Here is a 25,369-nt window from a genome sequence, read left to right on the forward strand (position 1 = left end):
TTTGCCAAAACAAAGTTGACACAAAGTTTGAAAACAGATTTCCAAAGATATAAATGAATTCAGGATTGTCCTGCTCCCTTCCTCAACCCAGACAATCAATGTACTACAGTAAGTTAAGTTAATCATTCTCCTTTTATATTATTCATTTAGTGCCAGTCACTGAAAGAGAAACGATCAGAATAAAGCATCTCATTAATACCTTCTCTTATCCTCCAATGACAGAAGAATGAGAACCTTTTGTCTCTTTTGCCCTGGCAGGAGACTTTGGAAGGGCCTGATGGTTTGGTGGTTAGAGGGTATCTCAGCAGTACAGAGCTCTGTTTCACCCTGGAGCGGTGCAAAGCTCCTGCCCAATAAAACAGGCTGCATCCCCAGGGCCTGCCCACCCCCCTCCTCCCTCCCCCAGCCTCCAGTCAGCGCTTGTTTTTGCACCATTTATTTAGTGTGACACATCTCCAATTAAACTGTGGAGGCTGCTGCATTCCCCCATAACTACCTCTTATACCTCCCCATAGACTTTCTGTCACACAGAGTGAGAAAGTGAGAGAGAGAGAGAGAGAGAGAGAGAGAGAGAGAAAGAGAGAGAGAGAGAGAGAGAGAGACCAGTCTTGCCTGCCAGCTATGATCACAATGTCATCTTCTCCTCAGTGGTTAGGTCGCTCCTCTGAAAGGTGCCCTGATTTATAATCATCAAAAATATTGAATAAGATAATCATCCTCTTAAATGACGCTGCCACTTATACAGTAGATGTGTATAGTTCCCCTTTAGTTTTTTACATTTGAGAACCTCCTGATTTAAAGGATCTTGGCCTCTTTCTTTAGCTGAACATGGCCCTGTTAGATTAACCCAGTGGTTCTCGTACTTTTTTGGTTCAAGTACCCCCTTTCTCTTATTCCTGAATCCAAGTTTTATTCTGAATTCTATGCAAAAACAACTATAGAGCATAATGATGGGATTAATAATCTAATTTTGTAAAAAAGTGGAATGAAACAGTGTTTAGTGCAGCGGTTCCCAACCTTATTTGGATTGTGACCACTTATTTATATAAAAAAATCCATGCAACCCTATTTAAATTCCAGATGTCCCCACATGGTGTCACGACCCAAAGGTTTAAAAACACTGATTTGGTGCCTCCTGAATAGATTTATCTCAGAAGTTTTTATAATTTCCAGTAATTTCCCGCCTAATGTGGGACCAAGACTGACCTTTGTAATTTCAGTGATTTTCTAATCAAGATCATTTCTATCATCATTTTTATGATTATCATTTGAACTGAAAATAAAATCCTGTATTTGTAAAGCTTTCTTTTGTTATTTTTCAATCTTTCTCTCTCAAGAGAGTAGTGCCATACCCCATTTAAGAAACAGTGGATTAGCCTATAAAGAGACACAGACAAGCATCGTAAATGTCCATTAAAGTGATCACTTTTCCTAATAAAAGGTTAAAGGTCTTTCATAGGAGCTCAGACTTCGTTCACATCCTCATTCTCACACTCAGTCACAGGAGTGACTTTGTTCGACCCCAGAAGCGTCTGTGAGAGCACAGCTGAGGCCAGCAGCTGCCAGGGAGGACTGGTGGGGAGGGAGGTCCATGTCAACTCTGCCAAATGGCAGGGGGAGCCCCAGTGGCAGCTGGGGAGGAAGGGGCAGCCAGCTGTGGAGCGGCATGGTAGTGGGGTGACAACCAGTAAAACCTGAACAGGGGTACACCAACTGTGCTCATGCTAAATTTAAACAAAGATTCCCTTTTTGTAGGTTTTCTTAAAGCATTTGAGTCACTTGGGCTGAAGCTGCCACAAAAGTCTGAGGACCTCACATTAAAGCTGCTCATCCCCCCTCACATCTGGTGCACCATCTGTATTACTCCCCCCCTGTGACAGGTACTACCTCCCTCTATGAAAAGGTACTGAAGACAATTCTAGGTGTAAATGTGCTCTGGACCTTTCTGGATGCATCTGGACATAAGACACATTATCATTATCCAAAGGAAACCTAGGCCCACAAAACAATGATATAATATCACATTGTGATCAGACAGAGTACACATACTTTGTTGCTGTACTTTAGGCGACCGTGGCTCAGGTGGTCGTGGGTCGTCTTCTGATCGAGAGGTTGGGGGTTCGATCCCAGTACCTGACTATGTGTCGAAGTGTCCTTGGGCAAGACACTGAACCCTAAGTTGCTCCCAGTGGTCGACTAGCGCCTTGCATGGCAGTCCTGTCCCACTGGTGTGTGAATGTGAGAGTGATTGGGTGAATGAGCTGATATGTAAAGCGCTTTGAGACTGCTTCAGTGTGGTGATAAAGCGCTATATAAAATCAAGTCCATTTACCATTTACTTAAGTAGTTTTTTTTTTTTTTTTTTTAATGGCATCTGTACTTTACTTCAGAATTTATTTTTTGGCTACTTTTTACTTTTACTCCTCACTTCTTTAAACAAATATTTGTCCTTTCTTCTAAATGAGCTTGTCTCGACGTAAACAGACAACATTTTGGTAGTTTGATTTTTTTTCTGTTAGGCAGGTCCCTTAGTTTTATGGTTCATATTTTCAAGTTTTTAAAAATGTTAAATCAAAGCTGTTCTAGGTTTTATTGAACATTCACACTTTTTTTTTCTTCTTAAAAACATTGTATTTAGAAATAGTATCTATAAGGAGTGCTAAATTCTCAGGTGTTCAAAGGTAACAGATTTAACTCGTTTCCATGTACTGGATCAGTTTTTTTACAAGTTCTTAAAAAAAATAAAAGATATAAAATTTGCTGGTTTAAAAACCCCGTCTTATCATTGAAGGGACACTTGTTTTACTTTGGTACATTTCGTAGCATGCACTTTTACTCAAGTAAGGGAGCAACTTCAATACTTGATACATTTTTGATTCAAGTATCTGTACTTTTACATGAGTACTTAAGTCTAGCACTTTTGCCACCGCAAGCAAAGCATGCTATACTTGCGTGGAACACATCGCGCCAAAAGGTTGTGTTGGAAATCACAGACATCACAATGCATTAAAGATGTTCTAATTTATTATAATGTACAGTTATACATTGCCATGACACAAATGTGAACACCACTAGAATGGGGTGCAGGATGAAAAATACTCAACAGCCATATAAACAATAGCAGACAGTGAATCCCTATTTACGTTGCTGTACACGTGGGATGCATAAAATGTGCACCATCATAGATATCAAGTCAGTAATTGCAAACTGCAAAGCCAGCCTTCACTGACACCAAGAAACAAAATGTCCACATGTTATGTTACATATTTGACAGTAACAATCTCCATAAGTCAAACACATCACTATTTGAATGACATCAGCTAAATTCAAAAAGGGAGTCCAACATTGTAAGCTAACCAATTAACATCAAGTAAAACAGTCAAAAATGTGACCTTTGATATTTGTCATTCATTGATCTGCAGTCAGTGGACAAAACACATTACCGGTTTGTTGAAAATGGGTTATGGCTGACCTGGTTTATTTAAACTTGCACACACAGAAAATGTAAGAAAAAATATCATCGATATCACAAATTTTGTCATGAAAAGAAACAAAAAAAAAAAGTTTGACTTAAATTCAAAGTTTGGAGTTTGGGTGAAAAAGGGTAACTTATTTATTTTAAAATCATATATAAAAGAAAGCAGTACAGCAGAAGAGCTTTTATCCTTCAATTTTGGGAAATATATTTTAACTCCTTTCATCAAGATTTTATATTAAACCACTTACACCAGCATAAAACACTGACTTTGTTACTCTTAATGAATTGAGACGTTTCCCCTTTTTTTTTGGTTGCATCATCTAATCTAAGTCACAGTTCAAGTCACTGAAGAAACAAGTCAAATTAAACTTTACACAAGTCAACCATACAAAAATGTGCTGGACTCAGGTGTTTAAAAAAACAAAACAAACATTGACACTTACACTTTGTGAAGTAAACACAGCTTTAGTACACTAGTTTCTGATGTCTCATACAAAGTTAGCTCAATCTAAAAAGCATAAAATATATTTTTACATCACATACATCAAGACATATACCATGGCCTAGCAGGAAATTCACCAGGTGCAATATTTCATCTCAGTGTCTCCAAACAATCCCCCACTGCTGGCATTATTGCTTCTTCCAATTAGGGAGCTGGAGGTTAGAGATATAATACGCAGCAGTAGATTAAAACTGTACATTTAGTCATATCAATTTTGTTAGCCTGTTTCACAATCTGCAATGCTAAAGGATAAGGCAGTTCCACTTTTAAGGCATTGCTGCTTTGAGACATAGTGGAGCAAATGGGACAGTTGACCTCTGACATTACTGTGTCTGTACAAATAAATGATGACAAGGGGAAAAGCCCAATGACAGACAGAGTTTTTTCAGTTTATCAGAATCTCAGTGAGCTGTAATCATTGTTGTAGTCTCAACAGCTGACATGGGGTCAGTGCTTAAGTTTAGAGTAGAGTTGTGGGTCTTCACTGTGGCCGTCTTTCATTGCTGGTAGTTTCCGTACTGGCCCTGCAGAAAAATGGGAAACACACTTCAGTTACAGACCATGACACAAACAAAGGCTAAAGAAAAAATATATCAAAAAGGGTGAAAATTATGGCATCACTATACCTGAACATGAGGTACTAAGCAGATTATATTAATATTAAATTATTGGCCTGTTCTGTTAAGTCGCAGGCGGTGGATACAAGGTGGAGGGGGGGGGGGGGGGGGGGGGGGGGATGCTTTGTTTCAATTAAAAACATTTTTATAGATTTTTTTTTACGGTTTACTATAAAAATGTAAACTCAGTAACAACTTCATTTTTAATTGATTCATCAAATTCAGCAGTCTGTTGGAAGCCCTGATATGTGCGAGCACCTACTGCTCTTGGCCAACAGGTGGCAGCATAATCCCTATAATATGCTGTGAATCAACTGCTCAATATAGTGAACCTTAGTTTTACTTTGAGGTGATTTTTTTTCGCTCATTTGATTTAATCACAAATATTCTTTCTCTCCTCGGCTGTTGGGATGTGGATGTGTGGTTTGTGTCAGTGAAGGTAACACTATACTAACTATAGACAACACTATATATTTATCCATTTAATATGTAAATAAATGTTTTGCACTTACGTCAATCATCAACAGCGCATGTATTCACATTTTAAGCAATGATTGACCTCCAATTACAAACAATAAACATTCACCATAAAACAAAGGAACAGAATGGCCACGATTACATGATGTTTTTTCATTCGGAATTAGTTGTTCCGAATCAAAGTTTTCTGCTTTGTGTTTACATGGAAATAGTAATTCCCGAATTGAGGTTTACATGGAAAACCAGTTCATTCGGCTTTATTCATTCCTGCTGTAGGTCTGGGGGTTGGAAGGGTTCTGACTGGACAGGGGATAAAAACACACAACAAACCTTTTCTTTACGGCTACAACATAAAAGGCCACACGAGAACTGTTTTCTATTTTATTTCTATTGTAGTTTTGAAACAGCAGCTGGACAATAACACATGGTTTTTAGATGTACGTACTTTGGTCAATCAAAGACAGCAGTAAATGTTACAGCTGTTCTACTTCCACTATACAGGACGTAGAGTGAAAAAACAACTTCATAATGATCCACGTATCATTAGTGAAGCTCTGGTGCTTCATGCCCCGCAGCACTGATGAAGTTGTTCTGTTTGCCGACGTCCGTGTGTGTAAAATAAACCTGTGTGAAAGTCTGCATGTTTATTCTTTTGTCCATCCACTCTTTTTATTATATCCATGTCTTCTAAGGCTCTTAATAAATAAATAGTCGCGGCAAGGCAAACATGCGCAGAATGATGGGAATTAACTTAAAGCGGAATTAAGTGTTTACAAGAAAGAGGAATTAAAATCGGAAAGAAAAACAGCTACCTAAATTCAGATTTGAGTTTAAATCAGAATTTAATTAGCATTAGGAATTAAGTGTCAGTTTAAAGAGAATTTCACTTTTATTCTGCTTTAAAGAGGAATTAAAGCTCCCATGTAAACGTGGCCATTGTTGAATTGAAAAGTTTGTTTGACAAGAGTTTGAACAAATTTTATGACGTTTTCGCAAAATTAATCTCAATAGTGCTGCAGTCCCCAGCTCTCTCGGTCACTGCAGGACTTTACCAATGTTCCAACATGAGTCCGTTCAAAAATCCTTTAGTTACCAAAAAAAAAAAAAAAAAAATCAACACAGTGAAAAAAAGGTGTTTTCTCTGCTCTGACAGGAACAGTTCTCTGTTATCTGTGATCGTTGTGTTGTATGCCTAAAAAAACAAGCCATGTGACATACTTGATAATGATTGAGACACAATGAGTGGTCCAAAGTGTGGGAACCTTCCTGCAATTGGTTAAATTTGAGGATTGGTTAAAATTGATAGATTTTGTTAACTAACACAACTTTGTGAATTCTTGGAAAGACTATTAAATATGATAGTCACTGGTAACTGTGTGGAGTAATTTGATTCAGACAGAGAAGCAGAGCAACTGGCATCATGGATCTCTGATTTCAAGACTCACTGAGTTTTAAAACTGGGACAAAATTCAACAGAAATAGTTGGACAGGAAAACAGATGTAAGAAAGGTAGAAAAAAAAACAAAAACAAAAAAACACAGCAAATGTAATTCAGGTTTGGTGGTCAAGCGTCTCGATTGGACGTTGAGGTTTTCACAGCAACCATTACCTTTGCTTCTTACAGAGCTAGTCAGGGGGTTCAAATCCCCGGGTCTTTATTTCCTCATGTGTCCCTGAATGTTCAAAGATAAAGATATCAAAGAGTAGCCGTGGTCCCAACTGAGACCACAGAAAATACAGGGCATCAAAGAGGAGGAGTTCTCATTACAGCCCTCATATCTCACAGGTTAACAAGTAAAAACGACAAATGAAAGCACTGTAATGGGCAGATTAACAACCCAAAAAGATGGAAGCATGCACAACTTACAATATTCAACTCTTTACCTTCTACCATTACTTCAGCTGGTTCACAGTGAGGTTTATCTCTTAGGAGACACTTGTTTTGGTTTCTGCTAAAGTGATTATACTCACCTGGTCATAGCCATAAGGACGCTGCTGCTGGCCTTGCGGGGGTCCAGGCTGAGGGGGGCGATAGCCAGCGTACTGCTGCCCCTGCCCCTGAGGATAGTTGGCATACTGTCCGGGGCCACTTTGGGAGGGGCCTGCAACAGACAGACACATTTAAACATTTTAAATAAGGGTTATCCATCCATTTCACAAGGAGAAATTTAAGACACAGCTTAGATATTTGTCATTGTGTGTCAAAGGTCTTCATTGCTATACAGATGGACGCATTTGGTAGATCAATAAAATATACTCTACTAATCTATTTACATACTTTACAACTCATAGGTAAAAAATAATAATGAAGGCACAATGCTCCATTTGAAAAACTTCAACAAAAAAGACGATACAGTATATAGAGAGCCACTGGAGGCTGACTGATTAAGGGTGTAAATGTATATTTTAATACAGACCTTCAGCAACATTTTTAAGATTTAGTGTTTGTTCCCAACTATCTCAGCAAAATGAAAGGTAATGTAATGTAAACATATGAATGGCATTATATAATGAAGTGATTTTGGTTAAGATTTGTTTGTTTGTTCTTTTCTACCCATGATGGTGCAGGAATAAAAAGATGATGAATTGTAAAACAAAAAAACAACATAAATCAGGGACCATGGGACTCCGTGTACCCTTCGTTCTTTGGTTATTTGGTTTTAAAACCAAATCAAAATAACAAATAAGCGGTGTCGTTATTTTGAAACACAGAAAAATCAAAAACGAGACAAGCAGCGTTTTTCTGTTTTAAAATTCAATCTTGTTCTGTTTGTGTGATATTTGGATATTTAAAGGAAACTATAGATGAGAGCTTCATGTTTTAATCTCACAACACAGAGAGGACCCACAAACGGAATGAACACTTTCTCTGCGGTGTTTGATAAAATGATCTTGTATCATGTTGTCCACCTCACATCGATGGCAAAGAGGCGTAATTTGTGTGTCGACGTTTCATTAAAAAGAGTTATAGATGCTGGAAGTCTGAATCTGTGAATATCGAGCCAACCTTACCAAACAGTGTTACGGTCCAAATAGGATCCAAATAAACTGGTGAGTGACTATCGACTGCGAGGCTGGTGTGAGGAAAAATAGATGTTAGAACTTCTACCATTTGACACTTTTGCAAGGACAGTAAAAATATATATTTTTTGCATGTTTTAATACCGCTAGCCACTAACAGCAGCCGTCAACACACATGGAAGTTGATCACAAGAAACGAGGAGCATCAGTAGATTCATTACACCACCTTTAATCACATGTGCATGTTTGATGTTACATCCATTTTTTTGTTTTGATTTATTTATGTATTAATAATGTTTAAATTCACTAGTTCATCAGTAATGTGACTTTACTGACTTTTAAGTCAGTAAAACAAAAATAACCACACCCTTTATCTGTTAATTTGATTTGGTTTTTAAAACAAAATAACCAAAGAACGAAGGGTACACGAATTCATGGGATTTTATGATTTTTTTTTTTTTAGGTGGCTTGCAATGTGCCTGACTGAGTAATGAATGAAGTGAAGCCTTTGTCAGAAGAATATATATTTGAATATTCTGTATATCTTCATTAGATGAAAACAATCAGTCCGTTGGCCTCAGTATACTGCTGGTATCTGTGCAGACACTGAGCAGAGCCCGAGTGGGTTTCAGTCAAATGAGGCCCACGCAGCATCGTTAGGCGCTATTATTGCCTGATGCTGGTGAGCATAACCTTGTGGGGGCCTGAGAGAGCAAACATGTATGTGTGCCAAATGGATCTCACCTCTGTGAGCCTCTGCCTCTCTGCAAGCTCATTACCAACACAAGCTGCAGAGAGCGAGAGATGAAAGGTTCCAATGAAAAATGAGGTGGAAAAACTACTGAAAAGAAGTGAGGCCAAAACTTAAAACAAACATGATTAAATGATTAAAATCAACTTCCATCTTAAAACGATTTAAAGCAAAACAATGTTGAAAAACAGATTTAAAGCAAATGATGAAATGGACATACTGTACGTTGAAAAGTAATCTTTTTTTTTTGCATTTCTCCAGTAAGCAGGTCAGATCAGCCGATAGATTTTTTCTTCTTTTTCTAACACATGACAAATTACTTTAATTAACAACATGCTGTAATTATGGCAGTCAACATATGTAGCTTTTGGCATGAAGGACTGGGATTGATTATGAATTGATGCATCTAGACTTTTTCGCAGCATTTCTTTGTTTTTCACCGTGACCACTGATGAACTGATGTTTTTAAAAACAGCATTTGCTTTCAGACAAATTGAACTCTTATAAAACCTGGACATCTGTAAACTGTTCACTTAGAACTTCCTAGTAAAGTACCAAAGTTGCAACAAATACAATAAACAAAGGGCAGTTGTAAATTATTATATAGTTTATTACATAAAATAAACAGCTCAAGTACTATAGTTATTTTAAAATATCAGTTAATCTATCAAATTATCCTTCTACAGTATTTTGTGTAACTTACCATTTAAATGTACGCATTAATTATCGATTTCTTTCCCACCCCTAATATTCAACATAATGCAATTTTAGTGTTGCAAATTAAAATTTGTTAAATATGCCTTTCCTTACTCACCAATAGGAGCGTGACAATATCTCCACATGGCGATATATAGCGATAATTTTTCAATTTTTTTTTTCCAAAACTTTTCTGTTTTTTCACTGAAATGTGCAGGTACGTCTTCAGAGAAATTTTGTCACTGTCTGTTGAAGTAAGAAAAACCCTATTTTTTGTTTACAGAAAGCACTATTGGAGATACTTATTCATTTACATTAGAGTTTAGATTCTTGGTCCGAGCCGAGCTTTCTTTTTAAACTTCTTGTTAATCTATATTACATAAATATTATTTTTTAATAAACCCCAAAACGCTTCTATATCGTTGTGGTATCATTTCTAAAGTGATTTCTGCTAGTAGTGGGACGGGATATTGACAGCGTTGTGTTGCGTTTTGTTCTTCAGCGTTCACATTCACTGAATATTATTTACTGATTTTGCTCATTCCTCACTTGCTGCTGGAGCACAGGAAACAAATATGACTGCGTGCTTAAGTCAGGTCTGCGCTCCACCCACGGACCGCACGGTCTGGTCTGCAATGCTGTAACGGACTGGGTTCTATGTTCTGGTTATGTTCCACTTGTGTGTATTCAGTGGTTAACTGATGCTGAGATTTCCCATGGCCGTGAAGGCATCATGGTTACTGCAGCTTTCTCTGCCAATGTGTGTCTTTGTTTACATGTGTTCATTCTGTTCACACGGTAATGTAAATGTATGACAGTGTAAGACGGTTGTTTGTGTGCTTGATTGTTTATTTTTGGCATGTTTCTATGACCTCCATTAAAACCTGTAAAACTGTGATAACAGCTCGAGTCACGTCATTACAATACCTTTAGGGCTGCGGCAAATGTGTATATAAATGCTAATCACATTTATAAATTACGCGAACAAGACATTCAAGGAAACGTGACAAGTTATAGAGACTTTAAAAGCAGTTATGTAGTTTCTCTATCAGTCAGTGAAATGTAGGTTTCAGATTGGAAGAAACTTAAAGTTTGTCTCACCACAGAAACATGTGTCATTGACCACTGAGTCAAATTTTTTAACAGATTCAAAAAATCATATGTAAAAATTAGGTCTCAAAATCATGGAAAAACAAGCTCTTCTCTCTGCTCTGAAACGCTGTGGGCGTGTCAGTTTAAGGCACTGAACCACGCCCACGCGTGGGAAGGGCGTCGCCTCTTTACTGTGTCTATGGGAGAAAGCGGCTCCAGCATCAATAGTGCTTCCAAAAGCGCTTGGATTGGGCCAAACGATCAGGAATCAATGGAAAGGTCTGCACCGCCTGAGTACGAATATGTGCCTCCCTCCCGGGTAGAGTCAAAACTGCGCCCGCTAGAGGCAAAAAACTAAATCGCCCGTTAGAGGCCGCGTAAGTTTTTTGTGCTTCAACGGCAGGGACGGGTTTATGCTAATGAGGGCTATGTTAAGTAACTCGACCCTGATTTCTAACCCGCCCATTAAATCCTGAACACAGAAATTGGAAACAGTTTTTGAAGCCTAGCTCCACAATTAAATTATAAATGGTTGAATGGCTTTGTACATGTTTTAAGAAATACATTTATGACCTATTTAATGTGTTTAGAAGAAATACCGTAATTTACGGACTATAAGCCGCTACTTTCTTCTCATGCTTGGAACCCTGCGGCTTAAACAATGGCGAGGCTAAATTGTGGATTTTTCCCGGTTTTATAAGCTTCATGCCGCCACATTAGTCCAGGTGGAACAATGAACTTGTTAACATTAAATCACTTTTGCTCGCACAGAATCATTCTGATCACTCATTTTGTCATGATGCACACTGCCTCATCATAGCAACAACGCGAAAAAAATGTTGTCAGAGAGAGAGAGAGAAACAGAGCGAGCGAGCGCCCACTGCAGCAACAGCAACAGCAGCATGGATGCAGTAATAGTCAAGAAAGGATAAACCGCATGAAGTTGCCAAATCACCACGTTGAACGTGTTCAGAAGCGATCGTACCCTGACTCAGAGTCCACCTCGCAGTAGTTCACGGTAAGAAGAGCGGACAAAGCGGTGTATCAGTCTGGTTCCAGTAAAAAGTGACCATAAAAAGCTGTAAATGAACTGATATGTAGACGTGGAGCAGTGAGGAGGAGACGTCATGTAGTAAAAGAAACTTAACAGTTGAAACACAGACATTTCCGTCAAACCTAACTAGAGTACAGCAGCCCTCCTACCTGCCCGTTCTGACTGGCCGAGTTTAATTGGGAATCTAACGTTCTGAACCGGACATGACTGCAATTTTCTAGCTATGTTAAAGTGCACACAATAATTACTGCACATTGTTCTTCCACCTCAAGCCACATTCTCTTTTCCTATTAGTAAGAAGGTGCCTGAACTCCCTTTTCTCTGTCATATCTTGACACCCATTTAACACAGGTCAGGTAACCTCTGAAGATTTTTGTACCTTTTAGAAGCAGCCAGAAACAGCTGAGGTTGCCTGTTGTAGGAGAAAGGTGACATATTGGTAACTAACCGTATCCCTGCTGCTGTGGAGGGTATCCTTGCTGACCTGGGTACTGCTGCTGTGGAGGATAGCCCTGCTGCTGGGGCGGTCCTTGCTGGTACGCCTCTTGTTGTTGGCCGTACTGGGCATTACCTTGTGAGCATAGCAGAAAGTAATATGTAAGTAACACAAAAAAATTAAAAATAAATAAAAGAATATCAGACATTTTTTAAAATGAAAATGTTTTAAACCTGTGTGTTCCTGTGCCTCAGGTTTGTTTATGTTGAGCTTTATATGTAAAGAAAAAAATGAATTACATCTACATAAACAAATCCAAGACAAAATGATCAATGGCCACACACACAACAAGACTTTTGTTCTTGCAACAACACAACACAATACAACACAACATGAATTCACAAATGGCCAATTAACAGCCATATTGTGATGTAGCAGCTGTAATGTGTACATACATTGACCTACATCAGCTCAACACAAAGACAAACATTAATAAATACATTTAATTACATCACTTAAACACAGTGTTCTGATTAAATGGGAGAATTGCTATGGCTTAAAAATAGCAGACAAAACAAAACCTTTCTTTCATTATCAAGGAGGCTAAATTTCTTTTGAGGAGTTAAAGCATTTTGTACAAAAGATCAGAGAAAACAGTAAAGAGAGGGAAAAACAAACAAAAAAGTAGATGTTAATTGAACACAGACAGAAAGGGTTTTCTAACGCCTGCCCTGACTTCTTCAATCACAAATTAGTTACTGTAGGTGCAAAAAATAACATGATGTCCATGAGATCAAATAATATACTACAATTAGTTGCCTTAACATTATGACCAGTATAAGGTGACATAAATTACCAGTGCATGGACTATCAATTTTCCAGGTGGGTTATTCCAGATACCATATCACATGGTCTCTTAAACTAATGTGTTATAATTGGCAAAGCCAACATTTTTTAACTTGTGAGGTGCACAAGGTACTGGTCACCTCCTGTCACTTAATCTGTAGCCAGTTAAGGGTTTCTGGAATGAGTGGGGACTATCCTTTTTGTATATGTTATGTTTTCAAGTTAAACTTTAAAATATGTGACATATCGGCCAACATAATAAAACTGAGCTTTAAAAAAAGCTGTCTGCTTTGAAGAGCTAATGCATTTCTCCTTTCAGTTTCTTTTCATTTTCCTTTCTCTCATGTACCACAACCAACTGTCCCATCAGCACACACTGGGCACTAACCCAGTGGTTGGAACCAATGCCTAAAGCTTCTTTCTCCAGCTCCGCCTCCATTCATTTTATACTTGTTGAATATCCTCGTGTAGAATTTGTTGCATATTGTGTAAACCCCACCTTGGCCACAAAGTCCATATTACATCTCAGCAGTGAAACACAAGCCAGAGCAGTCAGTTCCTCTTGTTTATTCAAAGTATTAGTTCAAAGAACATGTTTTAAATTAGAGTAACTTTGTAACTGATAATATTATATCTGGAAATAAAACTGTTTCTGATTATTCAGTGGATGTTTAAAGTCTGCTATCAGTAAACATCAAATGTTGTCCCAAGAAAGAAGTAAAAAAAAACCTAAGTTTAATTAAAAATAGGGCCATGGCCACAAAGTGAAAAAGGTTCAATGTTAGTGTAATAAGCGTGGCAATAAATTTGAAATGTTGACTTGGCCCCAAATTGTCCAAATCTTAATGTAATCCAGCATCTAATGAACGTGCTGAAAAACTAAATACAAGACAGGACTGTTATGGAAGCAAAAATGAGGTTTACACATTATTAAGCTTTTGGTCATAATGTTATGGCTCTTTGTAGCTGGTTCATGAAAACTTTGCTATTTTTTATTATCCCAACTGTGCCCCTGACCTTTCTTTTACCTCATCTTTATAAAACAGCGGTATTAAATGAAGAGATGATTTGATGAAAAGAGAATTCCAGCTTTAGACTAAGTATGACTTCTCAGTGACAGCTGAGCCTAAACTGATGTGATTTTCCCCAGATAATAATGCAGAAACTGAACTTTGGCTTGACCACAGTCTCGTCATCATTTGTGTGTTAACACAAGTTCCTGGGTTCGTCGAAGGCTTTTCTCCAAGGTGATCTCCTACCTTCGGAGGCTCCCTGTCCTGCGTGACTGTACTGGTCCCCATAGTAGTCTTCCTGCCCTGGGTACTGCTGAGGGGGTCCTACATACACATACACACAACATACACACAAGTAGATTCAAGGTGTTGTTGGTTGGTTTGTGTGGGGGGGGAGAGTAGAGAGGATGGATTCCTGACTGCTGGTTCTGGTTAGGAAGTTTTTCTTTGGTCAAGTGACTGTTTCTTAGATACCATCGTCTTAAAAGTTACATCTGTATACGTTAGGATGTCTGTGAACTACTGAGGTGGAGACGAAGGAAAGGGAGGGAAACACAGAACTGCAGGAGGGTGTGTTATTGATAGGAAAGACTCAAACTCTCAACTGTCATTCAGACACTCTAGGAAATGGTGTTACCTTGCTGTGGGGGTCTGTAGGGTGGCATTGGCCTCTGTCCCATGACGTGGTTGCCCTGGTTAACCTGGCCTATCATGCCCATGGGGTTCTGCTGTCCTTGGTAGTGCTGCCCACCACCACCAGGAGGCATGTTATATTGCTGCGCAGGAGGCTGCTGGTGCATCATTGGGCCTGAGGGACGTCAACAGTGACATTTGTCTTCAATAGGAATTAAAACAGGATTTCCTGCACCCAAGAGAGGCATCTTTTCCAACACATACACTAAACCCATTGGGTGTCCACTGCGGCTCTGCTCCCCAACAATGTACGTGGCAGGTCCACTGACAGTGGTGGACAGTAAAAGTTAATTCTATTGTAACTTTATTTGTAACCAATAACTGTATTTTCACTCAAGTAATAAAGGTGAGTACTTTGCCCACACCTGGGGCCTCATGTACAAAAGCTACGTACGCCCAAAAACGTGCGTACGTCATAATCCACGGCAAAATCCTGATGTTCAGAAACTGTACAGAGCGTGGAAATGTGCGGTTTTTCACATCAAGTCCTGAGGTGGCGTACGTACGTTTCTACATAGTTGATGCTTTAAATTCTAAGGCAAACTACCAAAATAACACATAACATTCACACATTAACCTCTGAGCTGCTGTCGACATGTATCATTTACACATTTTTTGTGAGTTACAGTTTTTCATTTTTATTTTATCTGTCTAATCTGAGTCAATGTTCTTCACTACCTGTCAGAGCTACAGGTGGTCAGACTTCCTCTGAGTAACAGACACTTACTGTACGTCTGAACACTTTAACGCTTTCAGTCCATCCATCATCAGCAGCCCCACACACACGCACGCACACACTAACAGAATGATCACCTCGACCGACCGGTACGGTGTGAGCGCGCCCACCCGTGTGTGTGTGTGTGTGTGTGGGGGGTTCGTATTAGGCGGAGGTGGTGGGGGTTGGTGATTGACGTATTGGGAAAAGGACTTCACTTAAAGAGGCTTTAGAACCAAAGCGTTTTCTACTGAGTCACATTTACCTGTTACACATTCACAGCCTGTTAGATGATCAAATAGAGACAGAGACAAACAAGCCTGATGTGTGCGATCAGAACGTCATATTTTGCGATTATCATTATCATCATTATTAGTAGTATATAGCATTTTCCATCTCCTCCTTGATCCTCTTTCCACTACCTAACACACCCACAGTCAAGCATTCAGCGGACTGTCTATAATAATTTTATATTAATTCAAGTTTCTTCACTGTTGAATCATCTCCATCATACATGTTACTGTCGGTCTAATAATGTTTAAAAAATGTGTTACCTGTGTTAGTGGTGGTGAGAGCGCAGCCTTTTCTTGTCGAGCTGAGGGGAATCCCTGGTGCTGATCTCATATAAAGATGATTTGCATATGTAAATGTCGGCGTGGACATAAGTGCGCTCACATCCACGCTTCTAGATTGAGACGTACGCTTTTTTTCACACCATTTTTCACGGAAGTCATTGTACATGAGGCCCCCAGTCAATGCTCTGTGTAAAGATGTGTTCTCATAAAATGAGCATGTTTACCAATCCTGTGCCTTTTCTGGTTTAATCAGAGACTTTTGACTTAAATATTCAGATTTCAACAACATAATTAATGTTGAAACCTTATGTAAACAATCTTTTGTAATCGCAACAATTTTATAACAACTAAAATATTTCCCCAAATAATGAGTGTATTTAGTAAATGGATTTAATCTAAATCTTTTTTTATTAAACTGCATATTTTTACCTTGATTGGGCTGCATGTTCATGCTGGGGCGTGGCCCATAGTTGCCCATTGTTTGGCCCTGGGTCATGTTGATTTGGTTCTGAGCTGGCATGACCTGAGAGGACGGCACGGTGTGATTGTAGCCACCCATGGAACCATGACTGCTGGGAGTCATGTTCATAGAGCCACTGGGCATGTTGGGGGGCTGGTTGGGACCCGGACCTGGACCCTGCATGGGCATGTGATTAGGACCTGAGAAAAACAGCAGGGGAGACACCAAATTCTTATGACTGTGTCAATCTGATTCATTTATACATATTAGAAACAAGAACTAATGAAAACCCATCAGTAATAAACATTCTACATTTAGTGCATCTATTTTTTAACAAACTGCAAACATCATTGATAAAAGAAACAGACAGCTATTTGTTTAGTTGTTGTCTGAGACTGGCACATTGGGTGACATCATTCATTTGCAACACATTCTCTCTCACAGTTCTGTGGTGTTGCTAGGCAACCAAAGCAAAAAAACAGGAGCTGAGGGTGAAGGAGAGAAGAGTCAAAGACACAGTAAAGGCAATAAAGGAGGGGGTTTTACCAGGCATCTGTCCATTCATCTGGTTCTGCATGTGTGGGGCTGGAGGGCCGCCGGTGACCATCCCCTCTGTGGGCATGTTGTGGCCATGAGGAGGCTGAGGGGGGGGGCCACTCTGGTTCATCCCACCGGGGCCCATGGGCATGTTTTGGGTGGGCGGCTGTTGAAAGGAAGATGCAAATCAGATTTCTGGGAACACAAGTAATCCACTCAACGAACTTGACCTCAGTGCCGATCAAGATTAAACACTTAGAAAATACATATTACCTTCAATTAAATCCAGGAAACCTTTTTTTTTATTTCATTAAATAATATCGGTTGTCAAAAAGCTTGGATAGCAACAGAATTTTTAATCATTTTCGAAAATATTCACACAAATGCCTTTGTAAATTTCAGAGGTGCTTTTTATCTTTTTGTCAGAGGGCTTTAAGAAATAAGAAATTGTTCATGAACCCTTGCTTGTTTTTCACAACATTAATCAAAAGAGTCAGAATCGGTGCCAAATCAAGAAAAATATTTATTAAATGACAATCAAGGGGCAGGATTTTTTTTAAAGGTGTTAACATATTATCAGTGTATATATGTAAATATGAGCCATGGAAAAGCTTTAGTTTGCACCATTGTTTGTTGGAACTCGTCCTGGTTCCTTCCTTAATTTTAAGGAGAACACTCCCAATTTGTGTTGGCCAATCAAAATGGGAGTTTTAGTAGTATTCCACTGAGACCATATAACCACGTATACCACATATTGGAGCTCTTAAATAGTTTGACTAATGTGTCAAAAACTCAACTGGAACAGCACATCATCACATGCCTCCAATTTTCTAATTTAAGCAAACACAATTAGGATTTTCTAAATCTCTAAAGAGAAACAGATAAGCTGACATTTAAATGATCATCTCAAGGTTCAAAATGTCCCTTTTTGCCATTACTGGTTCTGATTTAGACAGACATAGAGCTGTGGACATCTTCAATGGTCTCAGGATTTAATTAAGATTGTCAACAGTTCAACGATGCATCACGCAGTGTTTCCCACATATTCATTTATTTGTGGCAGACCGTAATGTATACATGAATGGGTCAAGTTAAACATATCTAGTATTTTATTTGTGCATTGTTTGAATGTCACTGCTAAATAAATATTTTCATTTAAAAAAATAAAACACATAATGTCAATTTATGCAATTGTTATGTTTTAAATTTCAGTCAGGTTAGTAACATTCAGAGGCATTAATGCAACAGTATTAATAAATGGTATAATCATTTGTTTCAGTTTTCAGCCTTTGTTTTCTTATTTTCAGTTTCGCCCAAAAATTTTAATTTGGATGCCTAGTTATCATAAAGATAAAGACCTCTCAGTACAAATATTACCAGAACAAAACAAAACCAGAAGTCTGAACCCCTCAAACAAATGTCATGTTAACCTCTGCGTCTATATAAATGTAGGTGGGAACTTAACGTGCATAAACATTAACTCATTCTCTTTGTAGTGTAAGCCAATAGGCTAACCACTTACAGCAAAACTAAGTAACTTTTTCACCTTAATAAATCCTTCTCGTAGCCCCTGTGAGGGTAATACAAGTGTTTATGGGGTGATTGGGTGGTCTTTTGACTCTCCCTGCGGTCTCTGGCCAGAAAACCGCACTTTACTTGCAACTTTGCCTGCCTCCGACCCGGTGGCAAGACGTACTGCTTTACGGCAGCTCACTTACGCTAGATTATGACCAGCCCCGTGGCTGCACACGGTTGTCTACAAATTCACTTTTCTCAAACTTATATCATGGCGCAGCCAGTAAAAAAACGCAGAGAAGACCTTTGTCCGAGGAACGGAGCAACTCCATGCAGCAACAGCTAAGCAGCAGCACACATGCAGCAATCACACACTGTCGTCACGGCAAATGGCACGCACACACACACTTGCAACCCAGCGCTCCATCAGGCAGCACACACACACAAATATCCATCCATTCATCTATCCATCCATCTCCAGAGCCGCTTTGTCAGCACACAAACATCACACACATTTCCACACTACCTTCCGTATTACTCCAACATCATTCATTTATTTTACTTGTCTCACTTCCTCAAACCGTTCACATGGTCACATGGGACTATATGTGTGAAAGCACCCTTAGTGTCAGCAAGGGGCAGGCGGCGGGGGGGTGCAGAGTTTTTACGACAGTGACATAACCAAAAGGGATCTTTAGGGGGAGCGCTAAGTACAAGTTATTAGTTCTGCTTTAATGAATGTTGAGCTGCTGCTGTCGGTTGGGCAGTTAAGTTACTTAATTTATTTATTCAACATTATTATTATTTTATCTAAGTTTTAAGTAGATTTCATTTTATTTATTTTGTTACTTAAATGTATTTAGTTTTAATTCAAGTTCATTTCTAAATCCTTGTTTGGTAGTTGCAGCTTTTATCTTTTAGTTTAAGCATTTCCTAAAGGAGCTTGAAACCAAAACCACAATATGAGCAACAAAATCCACCAGTCTTTGCTAACATAACGTCACTGTTAAATATGAGTCTGACGCGACAGTAGACAGTGATTAACATGGAAGTATACTTTTTTTTTTTTCTATTTCACAACTTTATTTTCCTGTCGTCAACAGAAAATCAAGGAGCAACACAATTCTATATTCGTCCCTGCATCGATGCAGAATCGTCCACCTTCTGTGTTGCGATGCAACGTAAGATCGATACATTTCAACACCCCAAACATACTATGTGGACTAGTGATAAAAGGTGATTGCTCAGAAACTCTCCTTTTCTCATTCTCTTCCAGCACTTCATTGTGTTGATGCTCAAACTTTTCCATATTTTTAGCTCTGCATTCTCAAACATCTTCCTTTCTCTCATGACTTTGGCCTTTGTTTCTCTTCACACCGTCTCCTTTATCTTTTCTTGATTTTGACATGGCCCTGATGACCTTCCATTTTGCTCATTTATGGGAAGACCAAATTAATGATAAGTTTCAACTAGGGATGCAAAGAAATAAAAATTCTTGAAAATAAAAATCAAAAGACTGAAATAAATTTTTATTCCAATTATTAGTACCACTGCATTTATGGCTATGAATTAAAGGTGTGCCATAATATCGATATATCGATATAACGATATATCACGATATTTTATCTTGCCGTACGTCATCAATATGCTGGCGCCAAATATCGATATTATTTAAAAATATATATTAATATTTTTTTATATTGCAACATACAAGACAAAAACTATACATACATATATATATATACAGTATATACATACATGATACACAGAGGTAATGCAGTACATACACAGTACAATGAGACAATAGGTGAGGAGTGGATATTTAAATATTTACACTGTGTTGTGTGTGTGTGTGTGTGTGTGTGTGTGTGTGTGTGTGTGTTAAGAAGAGCCACTGTGCAGTATACACTGTTTTACTTAGCTGTCATTCATGTGAAATTGATTAACAATGTTTTGTACTTCCTGTGAAATGGATTTAGTGCTGTATCGTAATGTATCGTGGATGAAATTGCTCGCAACATATCGATTATTACTGAATCGCTGTATCGTGATATTATCGTCATCTTGGGCAAAATATCTGGCTTAGTATCGCGAGGTACCTGGCAATACCCAGCCCTACCATGAATGTGTACTAACCTCAATAAATTCAAGACATTTATTATTAATGCCTCAAAGAACAAATCAATTAAAAAACATAAATATGAATATATTTATTTAGCACTGACAATCCAACAATGCACAATATTAAATAAAAAAAAATAAATGTCAAGTGACTCCATTCATGTATATATTGAATAATAATGTACAAGCCTCTAATAATATTAATGGCTTAAATTTATATAGTGTTTTTTTGCTGAACCACAAACATTCATGCACAATCCATACCCACTCATAGAAGGCAATGTGGGTAAAGTGCCTTGCCCAAGGACACAACAGCAATGACTGAGATAGAGTGAGATTCGGACGACTAACCCTTCGGTTACTGGAACATCCACTCTACCACTGAGCCACAGCCATCCACAAAAGATGACTGGACTGCTGAGATTGTACATTTTAATGTCTTCTCATAAAAAGCCAAAGTTCTTGTGGAATAGCAGCTTCTTTGCTTTATCACAGTGAAGTCTGCTCCTCTTCTCATTGGGCTCGTTTCTCCCATGTGCGTAAGTCAGAAAAGCTGGGCAGCGGCACTGTTTCTGGCTGCGGGCTATTCTGCCCCTGCACTTAATCCGTCACTGCGTGGCTTGAACCAAGTTACACACTCTGGGTGGAGCGACCCTGACATGTGGGCGTTTTCATTCAAATCCGGCCTTAAAACCTTTTATCTTACAGGCTTCTGAACTTGGAATGAGTATAGCGCTCTGGGAAGGTGAAACAATATAATGCACTAGAAGTTTGGACTAACAATTCAAGCCACACGTCACGGACTCATAAGAAAGTTCAACTGTTGAACTGAAACTGTCACACTGTCACGGAGGTGGCAGGGGGTTGCAGGGCGGAGGTAAGCGGTAGGGTGGTGGGTACAGATGTGTGTCGAGGTGAGTGCATCGGTTGCAGCTTGTTAAATCAAACTCTGACCGGCGTGGACAGAAGTCTGAGATCCGTCAGAATGTTGTCCAACAATTCAAACTATGTATGTACAACATAAAGCCACAGTTTGATCATACTATAAGCTATCAGCATGAATCATACATACTTTTATTACTTGTTTTGTAGTGTAGAATGTTAGAAAAGACTTGATCAAGTGATGTTACTCAAACAGAGAACAATAGTCAGCAACAGTTACTTTGTTGGAGTGTGAACCACAGTTACCTATGGATAGAAGTGCTGGAGCAAAACATTTTATCGGAGCGCTTATATTGTTTTTTTAGATGCAGTCTGATAAAATCCAATATTCATTTTCTGGCTGATAGCAGACCAATATTGGATCGGGACACCTCTACATCATACCTTGCATTATTTCCTCAAACCTCCAACACAACATACACTCGTGCAGGCAGGCTTTAGAACTCACTGGTATCTTATTGATGACAGATGATGACGACGACTAATGCATGCTTTCATCATTTCTGAATGTAGAAATATAAACCCCAATTTCTACTGAATGCGAAACTGCTGCGTATTTGATGGGGAACATCAACAGAGCTGATACGTTTCCATAAAAGTCAATGTACTAATTTCCACCACATGCGTATGTGGTCCAGCATGCCGGAGCCCTCTGCAGCAGATACGCATGCCCTTCTATTTTTGACGGACGCCGGAGCAATGCTGCATAAATTTAGCAAAGATAACCCTGTGCAGAACAGGAAGTAGTGCACAGACGCAGCATGAAACATCCAGTTTGTTTTCAAAATAAAATATATCCAAAATAAGGTTCAAGGTGGATCGTATTTCCATCTGTTTTCCAACTTGCTTGCTCCTGTTCAGGGTGGCGAGGGTCTGCTGGTGCCTATCTCCAGCTTTCTTCAAGTGCTAGGAGGGGGTACACCCTGAACAGGGAAGCAGTGGATCACTAATAAATATTGCACTTATCTGTGATTGAATCACAATAATCTCCACAAAAGTGTAAGATCTACAGGGCAGGACAGAGTAGATTTATTTCTGCTCCTCTCAAAGGACAAAAAAAATGTCTCCGGGGACAGCTCAATAGGTGCACACTCGCCCCCTTCCCGTCCTGGTAGCTTCAAACACCATCTAAACCACCTGAGACACCGTCTATACAGAGCCCACCAGTGCCTGCTTAACTTTACTGTGTCTGTGAAGCTTGAATATCACGAGTATATGCGTGAATTAGCAACAGACCACACGCACCCACATCGACACCCCATGATGCACTCACTGCAACACAGAGAACACACAGAACTGTCCTCCCTCACAGCTCTACAGCGCATAACCAGCGCTACATAGCACAGAGAATACAGAGCTGTGTACTGAGTGTGCCCAACTCGGTGCACACAGCCGATACACACATGGTGGCACGGTGCACACAGCCGATACACACATGGTGGCACGGTGCACACAGCCGATACACACATGGTGGCATGGTGTACACAGCCGATATACACATAGTGGCACGGTGCACACAGCCGATACACACATGGTGGCACGGTGCACACAGCCGATACACACATGGTGGCACGGTGCACACAGCCGATACACACATAGTGGCACGGTGTACACAGCCGATACACACATGGTGGCACGGTGCACACAGCCGATACACACACAGTGGCACGGTATACACAGCGGATACACACATAGTGGCACGGTGCACACAGCGGATACACACAGTGGCACGGTGTACACAGCCGATACACACATGGTGGCACGGTGTACACAGCCAATACAACATAACTTTTAAGCTCAAGAAGCAAAGTAAAACATTTTAAAGTTAAGATAATGGGTTGGGTACATACACCCATTTGGTTACTTAAGCCTAGACGTTTCAGTTTGTTGCTTTGTTTTATTTTGGTAGACCACAAAAATAAACTAATTTATGCACTAAAAAGAAAACTGGACTCAACAGACACTAAATACTCACAGCAGGTAGAAGTGACTGCATGTTTTGATTTGAGTCTGCTATCGTTGCCAGGTACACAAGGTTTCTGTGCAGCATCTGTTGGTACCTGAAAAGTGACACATGCCAAGTTGAATCACTGAGACTGGATGGATCTAAAGAAAGATTGGAAGAAGAGAGGAAACTTACTGTGAGCACTCTGCTGTTTTGCCTTTACTCTGGAAGTCCATTATACACTGGATAAGCTGGTTGTTTTCATCAAGTAACTGCAAAAGTAAAAGAATGTACAGTTTAGTATAAGTTTAAAACATGTACAATCATCATTCAGCTATAATAATTGATGCATACATTTCCAATAATTGTATATTTAATCTCAAATAGTACTCGATTTAGTTGATTATATAAAACACTGCATATAATATATTATATAGAACAGACCCTTTTTATTTATTGTATATGATACAAGGATGCTGCTATGTTGGCACTTTCCATTCGAACTGAACACAAGTCCTCTGAAGGTAAATTTGTCTCATTTGTCTGAATGCAATTTCTATGTTTTTAACAACAGCATTTCATCAGTGGTCAATGGTGAGAAATAAAAAAAAAAATGCTGTTTAAAAAAAAAAAAAAAAAAAAAAAAAGAGTGTCTTTTTTTTTCTTTCTTTTTTCAAACTAATCCAGTATCAGTATATTGATGGACTCCAAAATGTTCCATCTTTGGTTAAAATTTGGTCAAAACGTGTCAAGTAATCCTGCTAACAGACAAACAAACAAAAAATAAAGACATGTCAATGAAAATATTGCCTCTTTAATCTTTTAGTTCAACACAAAGCAAAAACACTTTACAACTATTCAAAGGCTCAGATAGTACAATAAACAAATAGTGATGGGAATCACTGGCACACACTATATCTAAAATTAATTAATTTGTTTAATTTACATTTTTCCATTAAAACAGAGAAAAAACGGCATTTTACCTGATAACAGTCTACCTAATGATAAGGTCTATTTGTAGTACAGTGATCTGTCTTTGTTTAAAACGCAGCTGAAAACGTAATAATTGCCATAAATGTTAATGTCTTATTCTATGTTTGATCGTGACAGTCACTGCATAGTAACACCGAATTTTGCAGTTGTAAATGAAAATAAAACGTGCAAATGTAACTCTACAGCTAACAAAAGACGCGTTAGCTTAGCTCCCTAGCTAACAAACCCCTGGCCCACCTCGTTCATAACACGTTTAAAATCGAGGGCGATCGTTGTACTAGAGACTCATCGTCACTGAACCACGAGTCCCTGGACGCACAGACTGACCGCACGTTATTTCTCTACATTGTCAACAAACTACAGACTCGGATACTGTACAGATTAGCAACACGGCTAACCATTTTGCGGCGCGCTCAAAAAGATGCATTACCTTTTGTATCCCAGCAGGTGTGATATCACCCTTCCCACGTTGCCTGTGAGGTGCAAACGCCACCGACATGGTGAATGAATACAAGTTATCGCAGTAAACTACAGCATAAACATGTAATGAAGCAACAACAGACTGAACAAATCGGTTCAAGTCAGATCAAACAGTTCAGAATGCGGTGCAATTTTGTAAAGCATTTACCGTTTTAGGGGTATGTGTTTTCACAGGGGAAAATAAATAAGGAAAATACATTTATTTGAAACATAGATAACTTTTTAATTTCACATTGATTAGAAAAATAATACCATTATTAATCCATATTCACGTCCATGGTTTCAAATACCAGAATCTTAGTCTAATAGATTTTTAGTTTACCCCTTTTCGGTGTAGTGGAACATTCCAGCGTCATGCACAGCTACGGGCCAGAAGATGGTATGGTTTCTGTTTAACAATGAAAAAATAC

At 39.0% G+C, this 25,369-nt stretch overlaps 1 protein-coding gene across 5 annotated transcripts; it reads right to left on the reverse strand.

The window, feature by feature from the left end:
- Positions 1 to 3,004: 3,004 nt before the first annotated feature.
- Positions 3,005 to 25,102, reverse strand: ss18 (SS18 subunit of BAF chromatin remodeling complex). Of its 5 annotated transcripts, XM_028472603.1 has the most exons (11): positions 24,910 to 25,102; positions 23,682 to 23,758; positions 23,517 to 23,601; positions 16,973 to 17,129; positions 16,396 to 16,626; positions 14,621 to 14,791; positions 14,230 to 14,307; positions 12,137 to 12,259; positions 7,046 to 7,176; positions 6,684 to 6,747; positions 3,005 to 4,504 (listed from the first exon to the last, which is right to left on the reverse strand). In XM_028472603.1, the coding sequence occupies exons 1-10, from the start codon at positions 24,976 to 24,978 to the stop codon at positions 6,730 to 6,732; spliced, it is 1,140 nt and encodes a 379-aa protein (XP_028328404.1). In that variant the 5' UTR covers positions 24,979 to 25,102; the 3' UTR covers positions 3,005 to 4,504; positions 6,684 to 6,729. The 5 variants fall into 5 exon arrangements, with proteins under 5 accessions (XP_028328404.1, XP_028328405.1, XP_028328403.1 ...); XM_028472604.1 differs by lacking the exon at positions 6,684 to 6,747 and having other exon boundaries at positions 12,173 to 12,259; XM_028472602.1 differs by lacking the exon at positions 6,684 to 6,747.
- Between the last annotated feature and the right edge of the window lie 267 nt (positions 25,103 to 25,369).

Source organism: Gouania willdenowi, chromosome 17 (assembly GCF_900634775.1).
Source record: "Gouania willdenowi chromosome 17, fGouWil2.1, whole genome shotgun sequence".
NCBI lineage: Eukaryota > Metazoa > Chordata > Actinopteri > Blenniiformes > Gobiesocidae > Gouania > Gouania willdenowi.

What these genes read in the sequence shown, in the direction of transcription:
- ss18 (XM_028472602.1), bottom strand. Translation starts at nt 24,978, where the DNA reads ATGTCGGTGGCGTTTGCACCTCACAGGCAACGTGGGAAGGGTGATATC. An exon ending in AAAACAGCAGAGTGCTCACA is followed by an intron (nt 23,602 to 23,681) that starts GTAAGTTTCCTC and finishes GTCACTTTTCAG; the next exon opens with GTACCAACAGATGCTGCACA. An exon ending in GAACATGCAGCCCAATCAAG is followed by an intron (nt 14,792 to 16,395) that starts GTAAAAATATGC and finishes GACGTCCCTCAG; the next exon opens with GCCCAATGATGCACCAGCAG.